Raw genomic sequence first — 15,910 nt, 5'->3', positions numbered from 1 at the left:
TGCACCCTTGTCCCTAAAGCACATTCTCAACATGGCAACAAGAGTGATCCTTTAAAGCTTAAGTCAGATCATGTCACATCTCTGCTCTAAATCCTGCAATGGCTCCCCATTCCCCTCAGAGTAAAAGCCATTGTCTTTCCAGTGGCCTCCATGCTGTACCTGGGCCAGTGGCCCATAATCTCTGACCACTCTCCCCTTTTATCTCTCCATCTCAGCCCCACAGGCCTCTTTGCTAGTCCCTAAACCCTTCAGGTACATTCCTATGCTAGGGCCTCTGTTCTAGTTCTTTCCCCTACATGGCATGCCCTCCCTATATATGCATGGCACGTTCCCTCGCCTCCAGGGTTTTGGTCAAATGGTGCCTTTTCAGTGAAGCCTCTTGGAGCACCCTGTTTAAAGTTGCAACCCTTTCTCCCAGCCCCATTTTGGGCTGGGGCATCTCCAATCCCATTTACCCTGCCCCCTTTTTCTTTTTTCAATAGCACATTCTAGCTTCTAACACTCTACCTGATTTAGGTGTTGCATTTATTATTTAGCATCTGATTTCCAATTCATTAGAATTCATTCTCCATGAGGATCTCTGTTTTATTGATGAAAGTATCTCAACAGACCCTGGCTCCTATGAGGCACTCAATAAGTATTTGTTGAATACATGAACAAATGAATGAGTTAATGAATGAGTAGGTCTATCTGTACCAGGGCCCTGTGTAGGGACAAGTCAGCTGCCCTCCTCTCTCAAAGGGGAAGCAAGAGGCAAGAAGGTAATTTCAAAGAACCTTTCCTACACAACCCGGGCTGCATGGAGTGAGTGTGGAGTGGGATCCAGCTGCCCAGCCCAGCTCTGCAAGGCATCAGCTGCTAGTCTCCTGCCATCCCCACTCCCACCACAGGTGGGGTGAGAGTTTCTCCTTGGCCACCTTGTTCCGTGGGAATCCATCATCTCAGCAGAGACTCTGAGCTGTCAGACAGAGGTAGAGACCAGATCAGCCTGCCCATCTTTGTATCCCTAGGCCTGGCAAAGTGCCTGACATATAGCAGGTACTCATAGCACACTTATAAAATAGATAAATGGATGTTGCCAGCCCCTCAGCCCCACACCTCTCTGCAGTTCTGCTGGGGAATAAACTTCCAGGATAAGGAGCAAGGCAAGAGAAGGTACCCCCATGTCCTCTCCCTTGGGGTCAGGGAAGCCCCTTGCCAGCTGCCCCCATCTCCCTGCCCACCTTCAAGCCAGTATTTCTAAGAGGATGTGTATGCCAAGACCCACCCGCCTGCCTCTCCTTCTTCTCCTTATCCCCACGGCCACCTGCCAGGCTTTTCTTTGGACGGTAGCAGGTGATAGTTCCCTCTGGGCTTGAATTAAGAAGGCTGAGGTTAAAGGAGTGATTCACGCCGCCCAAGGAGCCATGTCTCTCCACTTCCTTCCTCTCTGCTCTGTGTGTCTGTCCCCACTTGCTGAATGAGGCCAACCAAGATGTGCCTCATCCCAAGTCCTCTCCCAGGGACACTGATTCCTCACCATCAGGATGCCAAGGACTTCAGGAAAGAGACCAGGCAATAAGGACTAGACTTGGGACCCACACAGTCCTGCCCAACCCCGCCCAGAAGGGGAAGTGGGCTAAAGAATGCCAAATGCCCCCTGGGGATTTGCAGTGTGGGTAACATTGGTGAGGGAGAAAGGAGAGTTGGAGTAAAGGGAGTTGGGAAATATTTAACCTCACAAGGCATTCCTTCCAGATAGCACCTATGCTATTTACTGGGTGACACAGCCCAGGTTCTGACTTGGCTCTGACCCCATGAACAATGTGAATCATTAAAGTGTTTTTTTGTTTGATTTTATAATTTCTTTTCTTTTTTTTTTTTTTTTTTTTTTTTTTTTTTTTTTTGAGCAGAGTCTTGCTCTGTTGCCCAGGATGGAGTGCAGTGACATGATCTCAGGTCACTGCAACCTCTGCCTCTTGGATTCAAGCATTTCTCCTGCCTCAGCCTCTCAAGTAGCTGGGATTACAGGCATGCACCACCACGCCCGGGTAATTTTTGTATCTTCAGTCGAGACAGGTTTCACCATGTTGGCCAAGATGGTCTTGAAATCCTGACCTCAAATGATCTGCCTGCCTCAGACTCCCAAAGTGCTGGGATTACAGGCGTGAGCCACCGCACCCAGCCTCAACTTATATTTTAATAGATTAAGGGGTACCTGTGCAGGTTTGTTACACAGTAAAGCATTTTTCATAACAATAAATAATCAGAAACAATTGAATTAGCCAGTGATATAAGAATGCATAAATAAAATATGATATTCAAATATTCATTTATTCAAAAAAGGTTTCCGGCATGCCTGCTCTGTGCCAGGCATGGGGAAATGGGAGTATGTAAGCAGATGTGGTCCTGGCCTTTGGGAACTTACCACGCCCAGAAAGAGTGACATTAAATAGAAAGCAACCCAGGTGATGAGTGGTGGACTTGGAAGGAGAAGGAGATTCAACCCAAGTGCCTAACAGAGGAAACTAACCTGGTCCAGGTGGGGTGGGGCTCAGGGAAGGCCCCCCTAAGGAGAGCCCATTTTAGCTGAGCCCCAAAAGATGAGTAATAATACAATCCAATATTATACCGCCATAAAAATCCTTACAAAATCATTTTAGTTGACACAGGGAAATGCTTGTAATGTTAAGTGAATAAAATAGGATATAAAACCATGTATATATAGATGTTCTCAATATGTAAAAATAATATATCTATATATACATGTGTGTGGAAAAATTTTCTGGAACACCGAAATGTTAATGGTAGTTCTCTGTAGGTGGTAGAATTACTGGTGATTTTACCGTCTTTATTCTTTCTTCCATTTTTCACAATCAACATGGATTACTTTCATGCTCAGAAATAAACAGCAAACGTCAGGGTGCGGTCCCTACAGCTCCGCCTCTGGGTAAAAGGCATCCTGGCCATTCTCCGGCTTCCACGCAGGGCTGACACCTCGGCAGGTTGCTCCTCAGGCACTCAGAAACTTCCGGGAAGCCACGCGACGCCAGCTGGGGGAAGCTTTCACACTTGAAAGGAGTCCAGATGCCTCTTCAATTAAAGGCCATGTTCTCCCTTGGCCCAGCAAGCTGCTTGGCCTAACCCACCTGAAGGCTATCCCTAATTCAGAGAAATTATTTTTCAATCACAAAGTAATTTCCCTCAGTTTCATTCCCCTCTAAGCTGCCACTGATCTGCTGACTTCACCCACTGAGGCTGCATATTTTCCTTTTCTGTTCCTTGAGGGGCGGGTGACTGCAAAGAGCTCTTCTGCTCAAGTTTTTTACATCAGAGGCGGAGGAGCAAGTATTCAGATGAGAGGAGGAAAGAACTCCCAGCCAAGTAATCTTGCGTAAGCTTCTCCTCTCTCCAACCTCGGTTTCCTCCTCAGTCCACAAGTGTGAGAGTTTGGGCTTCAGGGCTTCCTCCAACTCCTCTTCCCTCTCAGACACTCCAGCCCTATGACTAATCCATCCTTAGACACAGGATCTGAAGACAGCCTACCTCTCTGAAAGCGGATGGCAAGACCTGAGAACAAGTGTTCTGGGACCCACAAGCCACAGACAGTCACCTGCGGGGGCATGACGGCACACAAGGCATTTCAGGGTTGTCAAGAAAAGCCCAGGCTAGCCAGGGTGGGGAGGGCTAAATTGATGCCTAAAAGTGAACATGCCCTAATTTACCAGATTTCTTTCCCCCCTCCGGCTCAGGACGCCGGGCTCCTCCACCACTCCTTGCTATGCTTCCCCGGGTCAGCAGCCCAGTGGGGCAGGCTTCCAGCTGTGGACAGAGGCAGGACTGCCAAGGGCTCAACTGCCCACTGGAGTGAAGGTAGAGGGAGGGGAAGATGCTGGGTGGGGGCTGAGCAGTGTGTAGAGGTCATTGGCAAAGATCAGAGGAGAAAAATCACCCTACTGACAGCTTCCTAGAAACTCCTCCAAAAATCCTACAGCTTCTTGGGCTGACGCAAGATACACATGGGCTTACTGGTTGAAGGCATCTGTTAGGCCTAGAGTCAAATCCTGCTTCTGCCCCTGACAAGCTGTTTGGGCAAGTTACTGAAACTCCCCAAGCTTTAGCCCTCAATTTAGCTAAATAATTGTCTATAGAGAGGCCAGGGGAGGTGGCTCATGCCTGTAATCCCAGCACTTTGGGAGGCCAAGGCAAGTGGGTCACCTGAGGTCAAAAATTTGAGACCAGCCTGGCCAACATGGTGAAACCCCATCTCTACTAAAAACACAAAAAATGACCTGGGCATGGTGGCATGCACCTGTAATTCTAGCTACTCAGGAGGCTGAGGCAGGAGAATCACTTGAACCTTGGAGGTGGAGGTTGCAGTGAGCTGAGATCGTGCCACTGCACTCCAGCCTGGGCAACAGAGTGAGACTGTCTTAAAAAAAAAAAAAAAAAAAAAAAAAAAAGAATTGTCTATAGAATGGGGGTAACAATAAGCTCTACTAGTGAGACTATGAACATTGAATGAGATTAAGTATATTAAAAACATAGCATTGTTCCTAGCATACACTCCCTAGGAGCTAAAACACACAACACAACAAAACAGCACTGGCAGGAGTCAGGATAAGGAAGAAATACAGAATTAGAGCTGATAGGAACCTCAGAGACCTAAAATCCAACCCCTTCATTTATTTCTTTCTATTTATTTATTTACTTATTTATTTATTTATTTATTTATTTATTTATTTATATTGAGACAGAGTCTTGCTCTGTTGCCCAGGCTGGAGCATAGTGGCGTGATCTCAGCTCACTGCAATATACACCTCCCAAGTCCAAGCGACTCTCCTGCCTCAGTCTCCCGAGGAGCTGGGATTACAGGCATGTGCCACCACGCCCAGCTATTTGGTTTTGGTATTTTTAGTAGTGATGGAGTTTTACCATGTTGTCCAGGCTGATCTCGAACTCCTGGTCTCAAGGGATCCACCCAGCTTGGCCTCCCAAAGTGCTGGGATTACAAGCATGAGCCACCATGCTCTGCCTCCAACCCCTTCATTTAACAGATGGTGAAGGGGAAAGGCTCAGAGAGGCTGAATAACTTATCAAAGGTTGCATAGCTAATTAGTAACAGAGCAAGGTTCAAACTCAGATCTGCCTGACTCGCAAACACCCACCACCCCTCACTCCACTCCAACCCAGCTGGCCATGGACAGCCCCCTTGCTGGGGTCTCCTTCCCACAGAGAGGTTTGGTCAGGGAGCCCTCTGTTAGCACCCTTCTCTACAACTAGCCCCCGGGAGTAGGCACCAAATTGCCACAGAGTGCCACCAAGAAAACTCTGGGTGAGGAGGTAGGGGACAAATGATAGAGATTCCCTAGAACTAGGAGCTGAGGGGAATAGGGTTTCAATTACCAAGCATGTGGAGGTGCTATGCAAATAGCATGCAAACCATAAGCAAATGACCACAGTTACTGATGAATCAACAATTTGAGCTTTTAAAAAAAAAATGTTTGTAACTGGATCATATTATATGATGTGAATCTCTTTTCTCTCTTGGTTTTCTGCCAAGTAGAAAGAAAGAAAATTCGTGGTTCACTGACCAAACCACGCCCCACTTGGTGAGAGCCAGCAGACACCTGTATCTGGGTGCCCCAGACCCACCTCGCCAATGCTAAATCAGTACGACTCTCTGTGCCCAGGGCCACATCTACCTTTGACTGGCATGGCAGGACAGCCAGCCTGGTGCCCGGGGACCTCTGGCCAAGGGGGGTTTCAAGGACCCAGCAGCCTGCTGACTCCAGCCACGTAGAGAGGAACAGAGCATGTTGTTCCTCCTGAAGGGGACCTGGGCAGTGGCACGCAGGAGCCCAGAATGGCCCAAAACCTCAGCCAGGATCCCTGCTTGAGAAGCGAGGCCCCAGCAGCCTTTCCCTAACTCAGGAGAAAGGCTCCTCTCCAATGTGCCAGGACACTCGTGGGCACTGCTGCTGTGTGGCTGTCACGGAGCCACGCTAGGCTGGTGGGGGCATCTGTGATCATGGCCCTGAATCAGAAGTGGGGACAGTTCTAGCCCACAGCAAGAAAGTGAGAGGTTAGACTTCTGGAAGATCTGCTTGAGGCTCAACTGTGTGTGCTCCGGAAACCTGGCCAATTCAATCAATGTTTATGGAGGGTCTGTGATGTGCCAGACACTGAGCTGGGCATTCTGAAGAATTTGCAGAAACAAGTAAGATGTGGTTGCTGCCCTGAGGCACCAACACTCCACCAGAGGAGTAGAAATATGTATAGATATAACTTAACAGTACTTAGACACCTCCTTGGAGATGTGTTGTGTATGTTTGTGTGTGTGTTTCTTCGTGTATATGTGTTGAAACCGAAAGACACCTAAGAGCGTGAGTGGCAGGAGTAGGGCTTGCCTATCCAGCCACACTTGAGCTGTATGTTAATAGTGACAATAAAACTACAAATAAGACCTCCCTATGGCTTGCATATATTAGGCATAATATTAATACAAGTGCTTTGCATATATGAGTTCATTAAATTATTCCAATAACCCTAGGGAGTAGGCACTATTATTAATGTTCCCTTTTATACATAAGGACATTAAAGCTTAAAGCGGTTAAATAAGTGACTTTTGCACAGCTAGAAATTCCCAGCAAGGATTTGAACTCAGGCCCACGGCAGCCTCTGTGCAGGCCCCTGCCTCCACCCTCAGAAGACAGCTCCCCAGGACGCCAGCTCCAAAGCCACAGCAGCTGCCTCCTGAAGGAATAAGCCTGCTGTCCCCACCAGCACAGCCATCCCAGCCCCACAGGGCAAGTAGGGCACATTCTGTCACTGCAACACAGGACCTTTGGCACACCTTAGCACTCAGCAGACAGAATTTCTCCAGCAGCCTTCCTACAGCTGAACATCTGCATGAGTTTCCAAATGTGGCAACACTTTGTTATAATGGCCAGGCTCAGAGGCCCTGCTCTTCTAATGCGCTGAGACCAGCTTTCTATGTGCAGCCCAGCAGCAACCTAGGACTAATGGCAGCATGTGGGCCCCTCAGTGGATGAGCCTATGGGGCTTCTGGCTGCGTTCCCTTCTTCACCCCACCTTCTCTGGAAAACCTGGAGGGCGGAGGGAGGTAGACAGGGCAGAGAGACTGGCATCAAGCTGCTGGGCATGGGGGAATCAGGAAGGAAGGCAGATAATTAGATCACACTTCTCTCCGAGTGAGCTTCAAGGAGACCCTCTGCGTCTTAGTTTCCCCTTTAAAAGCTCCTGTCCCACCTCCCTTACAGCAGCATGATGATAACAGGAAAAAATAATGCATGTAAGAAAGGCTTTGAAAAGTTACATGTGCACAAATGTAACACAAAGGGAGAAACATGGGTCCCTAGGCCTACCCAGGCAAGGGGCCAAGTGAGGTCAGAGGCCCTACATCCCAGAGAAGCTATGCCGGGGGTGGCAGGTGCTGGAGATGGTCAGAGCTCCCTAGGAGAAAAGGAATCTACTGGGGGCAAGAATTCAAAGAAGGGGCAAGCACGCCTCACAAGAGCGTCCCAGCAGGGCCAGTCCCTGGCAGTATGCCCAGGCACTCGCTGGCACTTGGTGGCCCAAGGCACTGCCTGGTGATGAGATTGTGGCCTGGCAGCTCCAGGCAGGGAGCCCCAACATGGACTGGACACTCACACTGAGGACGGCACCATCAGGCCACCCATCCCAGTGCTGCCTGGAAGCAGCACAAGCACCTCTACTATGACCAGCAAAGACATGGTTTTGCAACATAACAGCAATAAGAAGAGTAGGCACCAGCATTTTTCCTTCCTCCTGTCTATAACAGAGATCCCATAAGTGGAAGTGAGGCAAAGGTAATCAGACCATTGGGTTCAGCTGGAAAGCCCTGGAAGGAACAGCTGGCTAGCACAGAGATACCTGGTGAACAAGAGACCCCCAAAGCGTGCCTTCAGGAAGCCTGCTGGGGTCTGGCTAGAGCAGCGGCGCTCCTGCCCCTGTTGTGCCACCCTCATTATGTTCCCACCGCACCCTAAATCTCTTCTCTGCCTCTTTCTCTTCCTCTTCCCCGGGACTGGCAGAGCTCAGCTCATTCCTACCCAGCACTCACTGAAACCCCATCTTAGTGGCTCCTCCAAATCTTTCACCTCCACCCCAGGCCTGACAGGCAGCCTTAGGTTCCCTGGCTACAAGAGCTTCAGCTCTGAGGTCATGGGCACTGGTAAGTTCACAGTCCAGTCCTCCAGCCACCCATCCCCCTCCTGCTTCTCTGGCACTGCAGAGCGGAGCACAGGAAGGCAGAGTGAGGACTGGAGCACAATGGCCCAAAGAACATCTGGCTTACTTGGGGTCTTATGCTCTACCTTTTATCCTTTCTAGATGGCCCTCAAGCCAGCCATCATGCAGTGCTGTGAGTACCTTCAGCGGATGTGGACTTACCGGAGAGGGATCTTGACCCGGAGGTAGCGGTCCACGGCAATTGCCAGCAGGGCCAGGATGGAGCTCTGGGTGAGGATGAGGACCGGACAGGCAACCATGAGGCAGGTATGGAAGTAGGTCTGTGGCCCAATGTTGATGAGGATGGCGAGGGGAATGACCAGGGCACCCACGGCCACATCAGCCACTGCCAGCGACACGATGAAGCAGAAGGTGGCATCCCGCAGCGCCTGGTTCACCTTCACCGCCCAGATCACCAGCACGTTCCCAGGCACAGAGACCAGGGCGATGAGCACCTCGATGCCGATGTAGGCGGCCTGGAAGGCTGAGATGGAGGGCGGCATGGCGGGCACAGGCTGGGCACATCAGCAGACGGGCACCAAGGGGCACGAGGCAAGCACCTGTGTGGTCAGGGAAGCCTGGGATGGGGAAGCCTGTCTGCGGGGGGGGGGGCAGGGAGCTCAGGCTGCCCTGGAACTCCAGGTAACCCCATGGAAATGTGTCCCACTTGGCACATGCAGCTCCTACCCAGGCTGGAGGGACACCTGGCTCCTTCTCTGCCTAATCTTTGTCCCTTCCCTTTATCATTCTCAGAGGTTCCATTCAGCAACTTAAAATAGCAGCGCTCACTCCTCCACTGGCTTTTTTATCAGGTGTGAGGCAGCTCCCAGCTCGCGCGCGCGCGCGCGCGCACACACACACACACACACACACACACACACACACACACAGAGGGGTCTCCCATGACTGACTCTGCCCACCCTCGTGCACAGAACAGGATACAGGGAGCTCACCATCCTGCCTGCTGGCGGGCAGGGGTCCCAGAGGCAGTGCCCAAAGTTCCAGGCAACAGAGCTCCGGGCCGCGCGCGGTAGGGCTGGGCTGGGCTGTGGACACCGCGCGGCAGCTCATAGTCCTCCGGCTCCCGCCGCGGAGCTCCCAGCCCGGCCTTTCAAGCAATCACATGGTGCGGCAGAGACTCAGCCCTGGACACTTTTAAAGAGGTAGCGCCCCTGTTTCGCACCTGGGACTGGGGTAGCAGACGTGGGTCTGGGGACGGAGCCCAGGACAAGGCTGGGGCGTTTCTCCCTATACCCTAGCGTGCCCGCACCTGCCCTGCGCCACCCACTTGAGACCCGTCTGGTGCCTGGATCTTAGCAGTCCCCGGGTCCCGCTCTGTCGGGTACCCTTGCCCATGGCCTGCCCCAAGGGGGCATTCCGGTCTCTTCTTTCAACCCTCTCCTGCACCCCCATTGGGGAGCCACAGGGGCTAAACGAGACTCAGACTTACCCAAGGTCACCAAAGCTAGCAGAGTTCCCGGCTACCTGAGCTGTTCTGTCCCAGTGCCCCCACACCTTGACGCCTTCAGCAGCCGCTCGCTCCAGGGATTCCTGGGGAAGCCAAGGCCGGCCTGTAAGGTCCAGAGGGATGGTAGCTCGCCAGGACTCGACTCGGGCGCCGGCGGCTCTGTCGCCCCCGGCGCGGGAGCTGAGTGACAATCGGGCTCCGCACACCGGGAGGGGGCGGGGGCGGCGGCGGCACCCGCGGGCCCCTCCCTCCTCATCCTCCGTCTCCTCCCCCACCCCCTCCTCTTAACAAAGGAAGTGATACTGGGTGAGAAAAGCTGGAAAAAATGTGAGCTTTTCGAAGGGCCTGGTGTGCGCGCCCAGCCTCAGGACTGGACAGAGGCGCAGCCTTCCTGTGTCCACTCTCTCCCTTCTCAATGCAGGACTCCTGGGAGCCCTGGTCTGGCCTCCAGCGACCCCTCACCCCTCACAGCACAGCATCTCTTATGCAGGACTTCAGAATGCTCCCTCTGGGATCTCCCAAAGCAGTCAGTTTGTAGTCCTGGCACCCTCCCCCAGTCCTAAAACCCTGCTCTCTCTATGAAACCAGTCCCTGCATCTTCTCATCCCACACTGTTTTGCAGGCTCTACCCTGAGTCATTATATTCCTTTCTCATCCATCTTTCAGAACTGCCTTTTAGTCTATTAGCAATTTCCATTTTGCAGATGAGGATGCTGAGGCTCAGGGAAGGGACCTGGCTTCCCAGGATCGCCTGTCGGTGTCACTGGCTCTGCGCTCCTTTTCCTTCCTCCTTCTCCGTCTTCCTAGCACAGGGCTAAGCCATAAGGCATCCAGTCCAATCCCCTCATGTTATAGATAAAGAAGCAGGCTCAGGGAAGGAAGGGAATTCCGGAGGTCACAGGGAAAATCTTAACAGGAGCAAAATAAGAATCCCAGGCTCCTGACTCTCCACTGTGTCCAGACCCCTCCCCTGGCCACCTTCTGCCAGTTTCAGTTTAGGCAGTCCACTGGTATTAACTAAGGACCAGACCCTGGAAATGAATGGATGCCTCACAGAGATCCCAACCTGAGAAATCCTTGTTTGTGGGTATTGGGCCAGGGTCCTAGGAGGGCAAAGAGAGTCAGGCTGGGGACCCCAATGTTAGCTAGCCGCAACCCAACCCGGCCTCTAGGGGCACTGCCCTGTCACTGGATCTCAGAATGCAAGGAAAAGGGTTCTGCCCAGACGAGGGTGGGCACGTTGCTTCCGTTGGGGACTGCACTGAATCACAGTGAGGAATGATGTGGGACCCGGAACCTGGGTAGCTGGGAGGCAGGCAGGAAGGGCAGTTGAGTCTTCTGAGGAGGAGGGGGAAGCCCTCTGTGGGGAAAGATAACTTCCATTTCTGCCTTTAGGGGGAGCAAGGAATCAGTGCCTCAGACAACAAAATTACATTCCTTCCCTAGCAGCTAGCTGGAGAAATTAGGAAGTGTAAACTCTCCTTCCTCCTCTTCCCCCTGCACTTCCCCTGCTGACTGTCAAAACGCCCAAGGGCACCTGACATCCTGCCTACTCCCCCTGCCACCCAGACATGCAGACCTTTGCGACCATCCCCTGCCCCTCCACCCTTTCCTTGGCTTAAGCCATTTTTGGCTCAAGGCTTTCTCTCTCAGTTTAGACTCAGTTTGCCAATGGTCACACATCTAGATGTCAGAAGAGACTGCGAAGACCCAGATGGGCCCGGCTTGGGGACAGGGATGGGTGAGTGGGGTCACCCTCTCTAACTATTGGCAGCATCTTCAGCTCTGGAGGGCACCTGAGCACCCACCACCACCTCCCACACACATACACTCCCACCTCCTATTCGTCTTACCACACAGGTTGCTGACATGTAGTGGATGCATTTGCACAATACCTGTAGGTAATTTGTTTGTTTCACAGTTCTGGGCAAAATAAGCCAAAATCTTCTTCCCTTCTCTTCTCCATCCTTCAACTCCTGCCTGTTCTCAGACCTCAGGGATTAGACCAACCTATCTGAAAACAGAACTGGCCAAGGCAGGGTCTATTCCAGAGAGCAGCCTTGGGGGAAGCACAAGGTCTCCTCAGTCCTCTGGCTTGACACAGAGGTGGGAGAGTCGGTGCTAAGATCTCCTGGGTGGCAGGGTCACTCGGTGTGGTGAAAAGAGCACTTGACCGAGAGTCAGAAGAGCCGGAAGCTGGCTTCTAGGCTCTACTCTGCCACTCACTGGCTGTGTGACCTCTAGCAGGCCACTTTTCCTCTCCTGGCCTCAGTTTACCCATCCTACATCAACAGCTGGTAAGTCCATTCCAAGGTGGGAAAGATGGGCTGAGATGGAGACCACAGAACTGGGTCCTTCCCCCTAGAAACCTTCTAACTACCAGCTCCCCCATGAGGGGCAGATAACAGGGGTGAGAGAAGGGGAAGTTTGTGACGGAGGCAAGAAGAGAAAGAGGCAAGGTCACAGGTCTATAGCAAGGAAAGGACAATGAGGGAGGCTGTAGGCAGAACAGGTGGAACCAAGGTGTCCGGAATATATCCTGAGCCAAAACTCTCTGGCTTTCACAGTGTGTCCAGGACCCTTAGACAAGATGACCCTCCCCACACCAGGGTCCCATCACACACTGCAGCCATGCGACCCTCCAAGCTTCACCTGCCTTCAACAGCTGAGCCTCAGTTTCCCTATCTGTAACAGCAGTGTAGGAATACCCCTCTGTGTAGGATGGTTATGAGAACATAATGAGCTGGCTTTTGGAAAGTGTCTAGCACTGATATTTTATCAAAAAGGCAAGCAGGCAGCACCAGGCCAGTGAAGCACAGGGGTGGAAAGGGGAAAAGAGTGCAAAATTATGAAATCTGCACTGTTCAGCCAGGGATGCTAATGTTGGTACCAAATTCCACAGGGACCAAGATTAGGTGCCCTCCAAGATGCCCAATGCAAAGCTTGTATTTTCCATGTGGCTCAGGGGGTGAGATAATGCCACAGTAAATGTAAAGATCCCCTAGGGTCCTTTTACCTCTTGATCCTACTTCTTTTCTTCCTGAGCCCCTGTCCTGGGTCTCTCCACTGGCTCCTTGTAGCTGTAGCATCCCCACTCAGGGCAGAGGTGGGTGGGGAAGAGGGAGGGCTGAAGGGGAAGCACTCCTGGGTGAGGGGAACCTTGCTGAGCAGCCCTGCTCTTCTTCTCCCTGGAACTCTCCAAATTGGACTAGACTTCCCAGGTTGGAAAGGGCTGCCCAAGGAGGTTGAAGTATCCCAGCACACCCCTCGGGAGCCCAGGAAAGAAGGCAAGGAGTAGTGGCTGTCAAGGCTTGGCTCAGCCCTGTGGGGAGAGCTTGGGGATTGGAGGAGGTTTATAATTTTTCTCTGTCCTTTCCAGCAGGCAGAAGGATATTTTGGTCCCTGTCTTGTTTTTTTCAGCATTGCTCTGGCCAGTGTGTGCACAAGGAGGAGAACTGTTGGATAAGAGCAGGCAGTTGGGACAAAAAGATTTCTAGGTGTCAGGAAAGCCCTTAGCTCTTCCCCTGAGGGGCGCATAACCATGCCTGTCTGCCTCTGCAGTGAATTCCTGGAAGTTCCCTTCCTCTCCTTTTCTACCACCCTCCTTCTGCTCTCATTTGTACTCTGGAGCTCTCTGCCTCCTTCTCCCTCCCTCCTTCCAGCTCACTTCTCCCCAGTCAGGGCTTCTCTGGGCCAGATACTGGGCCTACGGGAAGAACACAGGCAGCGTGTTTCCCCGTGTGTTTGTGAGGTGGCAGGGAGGCATGGGGGAGGTCAAGGCCATCTAGTTCCTGTTCCTCCAGACAGCATGGAACTGTTCGTACCTCCTAAAGCAAGGTTGTCGTTCACATTTCTTTCCTAATCTCATCATCATTCATTCATTTATTCTGTTGGGTAAACATTTCCTGAGCCCCTTTTGTGTATCAGACAGTGAGCTGAGCATTGAGGGTAGAGGCATAAGAAAGCCACAGTCTCTCCTGCAGGCTCCAGAAAGAGTTCACACTCAGGTAGGGAAGGCATGAAGGGCCTCAATACACAGTCCCTCCAGTGAGGATCAGGACATGTTTCCTGGGTCTTGATACACTGAGGACCCCTTAGGGCTCCACAGAGGAGCTTCAGGACCTCCGAGGCTAGGAAGCAGGGTCAGATCTTGGGGGCTCAGGGAGCCACCCTGTTTTAGATGAAGCAGCTCTGATTATTTCATATATGGGTTCCTGGTATAAGACTTTCTTTGAACATAAGATTTTATTAGCTTTGTGGCTCTTAAAAACAAAAAGTGAAAATCTGAGCTTCAATCCAACCCCTCCAGATAAGGAAACCGAGACCCAGAGAAGGAATGAACTTAGCCATACCCATCCAGCAGTGAGGGGCAGGGCTTGGTGCCCGGCAAGGTGAGCCTCATTTTGAGCCCTGGTCCCACCTATCCCTCAGGGAATTCCTCGAGAATCCCTCAAGCATCAGCCCTTTAACCTTAGAACCTGATGAAGTGAGGATTCTGGGCTTTCACACCCTCCCCACCTTAGAGCAGAGGGAGGCAGTGTTAGGTGGACACACCTGTATATAATTATAAAGCCCCTCACAGGTGCACAGAAGTTTAGTGTTTATAAGAGAATCCCCTTCAAGCTCATTCTTGTTGGTATAATAAAAATACAGAAATTCTCACAGACAGTATCCCATTGAATGCTCACTACACACCAGGGAGATAGCAAAGCAGGTGTTATTAGTCCCTGGTCACAGATGAGAGAGGTTCAAGGGAAGCCATGTGGCAGAGCTGACACTAGAACCTGGACCATCTGAGGCCTGAGCCAGGTATGATGTGTGGTTTTTTGTTTGTTTTGTTTTGTTTGTTTTTTGTTTTTGAGACAGACTCTCGCTCTGTCACCCAAGGGGGAGTGCAGTGGCGCGATGTCAGCTCACTGCAACCTCTACCTCCCGGGTTCAAGTGATTCTCCTGCCTCAGCCTCCCAAGTAGCTGGGATTACAGACACCCGCCACCATGCCTGGCTAATTTTTGCATTTTTAGGAGAGAAGGGTTTTCACCATGTTGGTCAGGCTGGTCTCAAACTCCTAACCTCATGATTGCCCGCCTCGGCCTCCCAAAGTGCTGGGATTACAGGTGTGAGCCACCACGCCCGGCCGTGTGATGCGTTTTACCCATGAAGGTGTATATGATGGTCGGGAGGTGATTGGAACTGCTGGGCCAATTAGTCTGAAAGGGCTTCCTCAAGGAGGAGAATCTCGGGTAGCCCCATCCACCATTTATTTTTTTGGCATTTGTGGAGGACCTACTATGAAGTTGCCCCCCAAGGGCTGCAAGCATGGGGGCTGGAGGCCCAGCTGGTGTGTTCCAGGGGTCCCAGACAAGGGAGGAGCATACTGGCTGGCAGGGGCTGAGAAGGATTCTTGAGAAAGCAACACGTAGCCTGGGCCTTGGAGGAGGCGCCGGATGCTCTGTGCTTGCAGAGACAGGCTGGTGGTCTGGAGGAGGACTTTGTGGGCAGAGAGTGAATGAGCAGCCTGAGCAAGGAGTGTGAGAAACTACTCGGTGTGTTTTGGACAAAACCAGGGGCTTGGCAGGGGCACTGGATCCAGGCTGGGCAGCAGGGTGACAACTAGGGGCCACACTGCTGAGGTCCCCAGGGCAGACTGAGAGGACTGTAGTAAGCGATGCACCCACTTAAAGGCCTCACCCACAGAAGGCCTCAGCCCCAGTCCTAGATCTGCCCTGTAGCACTGGGTGAAGCCCGACCACTCCCCACACACCCCTGAGCCTCAGTTCTCTTATCCATAAAAGAAGAAGAATAACATTACCTCTTTGACTTTATGTGAAAGTGCTTTTCAGGTTGTAAATCACTAGACAAATATACTCTACTCTGTTGATAATGGAAAGCTTTTGAGGATTTTTGAGGATTTTCTGACGGACCTGAAAGATGCTATAGGAAGTTCATCCAAGACGCCGTGCAGAGGGGAGGAGGAGGGGGTGAGAGCAGGCAGACCTGCCAGGCAGCAGTCATGGTCAAAGATGATGAAAAGCGAAACCTAAGAGGAAGCAGTGGGAACAGAGACGAAGATGGACAGGAAAGATGTCTCGCGGGAGGACTTCCGGGCATAGTGGCCAGGGGACCGAGGAGGCAAAGATGACTCTATTTCAAGCTGAGTTCCCAGGGAAATGCTGATGAGGACGAGGAA

General features: G+C 51.8%; 1 protein-coding gene across 3 annotated transcripts in view; it reads right to left on the bottom strand.

Moving 5' to 3' along the window:
* ADORA1 (adenosine A1 receptor) overlaps window positions 1–10,572 on the bottom strand; it is a 40,300-nt gene extending 29,728 nt beyond the window's left edge. Inside the window, exons 1-2 of one of the 3 annotated variants that reach the window (XM_010378819.2) lie at window positions 9,704–10,572; window positions 8,416–8,813 (exon numbers count right to left, since the gene is read on the bottom strand). In XM_010378819.2, coding sequence (XP_010377121.1) covers window positions 8,416–8,756 — 341 coding nt within the window. In that variant the 5' untranslated portion in view covers window positions 8,757–8,813; window positions 9,704–10,572. Of the gene's footprint in view, window positions 1–8,415; window positions 8,814–9,206; window positions 9,393–9,703 lie in introns of those variants that run through there. The other 2 variants (XM_030930472.1, XM_010378817.2) reach the window with 2 other exon arrangements.
* Window positions 10,573–15,910: the final 5,338 nt, after the last annotated feature.

Source organism: Rhinopithecus roxellana, chromosome 1, assembly GCF_007565055.1.
Source record: "Rhinopithecus roxellana isolate Shanxi Qingling chromosome 1, ASM756505v1, whole genome shotgun sequence".
Classification (NCBI taxonomy): domain Eukaryota; kingdom Metazoa; phylum Chordata; class Mammalia; order Primates; family Cercopithecidae; genus Rhinopithecus; species Rhinopithecus roxellana.
This window is presented reverse-complemented; position numbering and strand designations above follow the sequence as displayed.